This window comes from Saimiri boliviensis, chromosome 14 (assembly GCF_048565385.1).
Source record: "Saimiri boliviensis isolate mSaiBol1 chromosome 14, mSaiBol1.pri, whole genome shotgun sequence".
Lineage (NCBI taxonomy): Eukaryota > Metazoa > Chordata > Mammalia > Primates > Cebidae > Saimiri > Saimiri boliviensis.
This window is the reverse complement of record NC_133462.1, coordinates 59,470,889-59,475,155: the sequence shown is the minus strand read 5'-3', so window position 1 is coordinate 59,475,155 and position 4,267 is coordinate 59,470,889. Positions and strand designations below refer to the sequence as shown.

Genomic DNA, 4,267 nt, shown 5'->3' with positions numbered 1-4,267 from the left:
CAAAATGGAAGGTGCTCAAAAGAGGGCTCATACACCTCCCGGGCAACGCTAGACCTATACTTTGCACCTGTGTGTTTTTAGCCTTTATAATAGAACCTCATGAACATTGTAATTTGTGTTGCAAGAGTATGGGGTGAGAAAGAAAACAGGGTACAGAAAGGACAGTCTTCCAAGCCAATGAGGTGAGCACAGAGATGGCTGAAGCCCCTCACTCTGTCACAGTCCCTTTGAGTGGAGGGTAGTTGTGGGGTCAGAGCTGTGTGAATTAGGAGGTAGAGCTGGGGATGAATTCTGCAGGAGAAAAAATGTCCAGGTTCCTACATCTTCCTCAAAGGAGAAGGAAGGCCTGGGGCAAAATGAGATTCAAGCTTATTCTCAACATGGTCTCTGCTCCTGAAACATTTGCAAACTCCAAGCAAATGTTATGCAAAGAAAACTTTATTTGTAGAAATACATGCTGGCCATGCAGGATTCCTGGCTGGAAGATACACAATTATAAGGTTGGAGAATCTACTGGGAATGGTCAGTAATCGTAAGGTAGATATGCAAGTCCACATCAAAACTTCTTCTTCCACATTTCATCACTGGCAGTGAGTAAATTTGTCCTTAATCGAATGCAAATGAATAACCCCCCAGCCAATCCTCTAGAACATACAAGGTTTTTTTTACTGTATAAAAATACATCACCTGCTCTAGTCAGGCTATAAATATAATCCGTGAATTTTTTAAGGTCTTATGTCCAGTACAAAAATAAATACATTAAATAGAAAAATAAATAAATATATTAACTATATATAAATATATATATCCAATATATATCCAAATATAATCCAATAGTAGAAAGATATTACAAAAATCTTATACAAATATGTTCTCAATTAAGGTTGGGAATGTATAAAGACAATCACAGAAGGAAACAAATAATAAATAAATAAAACACACTGTGACCAGCACTAATAATATGGTAAACAGATGGTGGTTTGGGGTCATGCCTCTGCAGGTAGTGAGGACTAGAGCTCTTGGCCTCGAGTACTCTTAGCAGCAGCATCACTTTCCTCCTATTCTGTCTCCTCCATCCATTGCAGAAGAATGTCTAGTTCTCCCAAAGCCTTCACAACTGCTGCCTGAGGCTCAAGCTGAAAGAGACACATACCCATCTGGTTAGCAACTCATGAGACAACATTTGCTCCAGGGTTAATCCTCTCTCTTATGGATAGGTCTACTGACACTTGTGAGCAGAGCATTCTTTTCAAAATGAAGCACTTAAGAAGTTATAGAAACACAAGATCTCACACAAGGAGGGGAAATCATTGAGTTCATCACCCTGGTCTAATGTACAGACACTGAGGTGCAAGGGGGTAGCAGAAGTAAAACTGTAACCTAAGACTCTTGAATCACAGAGATCAAAGCAATCAAGCTGTTTTCTTTAAGAAACGTGTGTGTGTGTGTGTGTGTGTGTGTGTGTGTGTGTGTGTGTGTGTAGGGGTTGCCCACCATGCACACATCAATTGAACTGATTGTGCCAATCACCTGGCTGATGGCTAGGGATACAGAGGTGAATGGCACAATCCCTATCCACAGTTGCATGAGGATATTGGCAAAAGCAGGCAACTAAAATGTAGTGTGGTGAATAAAGGGATGAAGTTCCCACAGGATGATATGGGAGGCATCTAACTTTGAGAGAAGCAGCCAGCACCGTCCTGAAAGTGATGCCCAGGCTGAATCTTTAAAGGATGAGTAAGATTTAGTCAGTGAGGAGTGAACTCCAGGCTTTCCTGGCAGACACAAGAAGGTGTGAAGGTGAGAAACTGAATGGCATGGGTGTGTGTGAAATTGTGTGTTTTCAAAGGTATGTACAATGTGTGAACATTGAAAAACTATTGCCTCTGGTTTGTGCAGCTAAAAGATCTAGATGTCTCTAGCGACTTGATGGAGTTGTGGCCATTTTTTCCATTTCCAGAGCATCACCCAGAGAGAGCACTCTTCTAGAGCCTGGATGGGTGTCTCCTGGGTTAAAGGAAGGGCTTTAACCTCATGATTTTAGAGGGCTATGAACCTGAAGGCTACAGGATTTCTAACAGCCTGAATATGTATCCCACCCACCTATGATCTCAGTTCTTAAAACACACCCATCCCAATGGATGCCAAAATTACATATACCTCTTCAAAGTGACTCAGAATCTGGCTGTATTTCTTCGTTGCTCCCTCCCCACAATGGCATGTCATGTGGGCATGCTGAAAAGGACCCAAAGAACAATAGATTTTATTACAGATTCTGATTGTTTTGCCCTTACCATTGACATGAAGCAGTTGGAAATTCTACTCTTTCACCCACAACCCTGAGAATCCTTAGTCCCCTACAAAAGTTATTTCAGACCTCCCATTTGGAATCATTAAGTTCGTCATCTGCTAGGAGAGAAAGCCACCTTTTAAGCTGAAACATGGAACTCATTCCTTCTTTTTGAGAAGTAGGTCGGCAGTGCTGGAGGCATTTGCCATCCCTGTACTCCAGCTGGCCTCTCCGCAGCCCCCAGCTTCAGTCTAGGAGCTCTATCCCAGAGCTCTTTGAGCCCCCATGAGGGGGGAAAGAAAGAATTGAATTCCTAGGTCCTATTCAGACCATATTCTGAGGTCAAGTTCAATGGTCTATTAACTGACTACCTAGACAGAGGATGCATTAATGTAGGATACCTCACCTACAGAAAAAGTATAATTTCAAAGATAACAGAGTTAACATTAATATCAAATAGTTAGCACCTTATAGTTCTTAAGACTTTGCAAAGTACTTTTTGCCTAGAGCATATACCCAAAAGTTAATAAAACTGAGTTCTTATTACCTAGTAACATGTCTCAACACAGATTATTAGAACTTTTGGACTCAGTTTCTCCAACCATTAAATGGGGGTAGGAACGAGAGTTTGCTTGCTAAGCCACTGAAACTATGTGCTAAGATGCATCCTATTACCCAAGACCCACACTCACACAGAGCTGGAGGTCCTTCTTGATGGTAAGAAAGGAATTGGCGAGGCTGCTGATCTTCCGGAGAGTATGATGGTCAGGAGTCTGGTAGTCCTTAAATACTCTGTCCAGGTAGAGTCTTAGCAAATGGCGCAGGAGGCAGCACCGATCTGCAGGCTGCAAAAAAGAAGAAAAAAAAAAAAAGGCATGTCGGTGAGGGGAGAGGGGAGAGCAGAGACAAGACCAGGGTGATGGAGATGCTCCCACTCTACACCTACTCCCCGAGTTTGTCTGGGCCAAGCACATACCTTTGTGTCTTGTAAGGACTCAGTCCTCCTTAAGATTCTGACATCAATGTTTCCATCTTTGGCTTGCTAAACAGAGGAAGACAAAACAAGCAAGGATGGGTCAGTGACTGCTGCCAGGGTCTTCAATATCAAGACCTCTCATCCCCGCCCTGCTAAGGACCAAATGTTTTGGGAGGTGTCCTTTCCCAAAACATTTTATATATATGAACTACAGATATTTCTTGGGAATACATCCCCAGAGTAAGGAGTCCCCAGCCTGTCTCTTTTCATGATCACACTGCCAGGACTGCCAGGAAAGAGAAACAGACGAGGAGGGGAGAGAAGAGGCATCCAGAAGAGGTAGATACCCGCCTACGTACCACACTGCCCCGTATCTCAGAAAATCCATTTCGTATTTCCTGAAGGTTTGTGGCGATCACACACTTTCCCAAATGGAGTGTCTTCAGTCCAGTGGAAGGAGTCCAGAGGAGATAAAATGCAGCAGAAAGAAGGCTGAAGGCAAGACCAGAGGCTTTCATCTTATGGCTGAAATCTGGAGACCACAGGAGCTAGGAATTCAAAGAAAAGAGCATGACTTACTGATTTCCCCTCTCTTCCAGGTGTCCACGGGGGGAAAACCAAACAGCCTTCATTGGCCTCAGACAGTGTGGCTCATCACATAACTTACTAAGAAAAACTGCCGAGCCTCCCGTGAAGAGAAGCTTTCAGGTCTGAGTTCAGGGTTTGAGTGCAAGTGGGTGCCACAGGTTGTGGCTTCTTTATTCTGTCCCCATCCTGGCTCTGCTGTCAGTGCCCCTCAGGTAAGGCCTGGAACAGCAGGCAATTGCAGTGACTAGACAGAGGATGACATTTCAGGGGAAATGTCAAAACTTGTTTTGGGGAATTGACGCATATAGCCTTCCCTTCCAGAATGCCAATGTAGCTCATCCTTCTGTTTCCTCAGACCCACAGGGGAACTGGGGAGAAAAGGAATCTCACAAAAACTGTGGGTGCGCCATCAA

The 4,267-nt window shown here is 43.6% G+C and overlaps 1 protein-coding gene across 2 annotated transcripts; it reads right to left on the bottom strand.

Annotated features, from left to right (window-relative positions):
• Positions 1-1,058: 1,058 nt before the first annotated feature.
• IL20 (interleukin 20) lies at positions 1,059-3,784 on the bottom strand. 2 transcript variants are annotated; one of them, XM_003930433.3, is made up of 5 exons: positions 3,626-3,784; positions 3,267-3,332; positions 2,983-3,135; positions 2,161-2,235; positions 1,059-1,136 (listed from the first exon to the last, which is right to left on the bottom strand). In XM_003930433.3, the coding sequence occupies exons 1-5, from the start codon at positions 3,782-3,784 to the stop codon at positions 1,059-1,061; spliced, it is 531 nt and encodes a 176-aa protein (XP_003930482.2). The 2 variants fall into 2 exon arrangements, with proteins under 2 accessions (XP_003930482.2, XP_010339315.2); XM_010341013.2 differs by lacking the exon at positions 2,161-2,235.
• Positions 3,785-4,267: the final 483 nt, after the last annotated feature.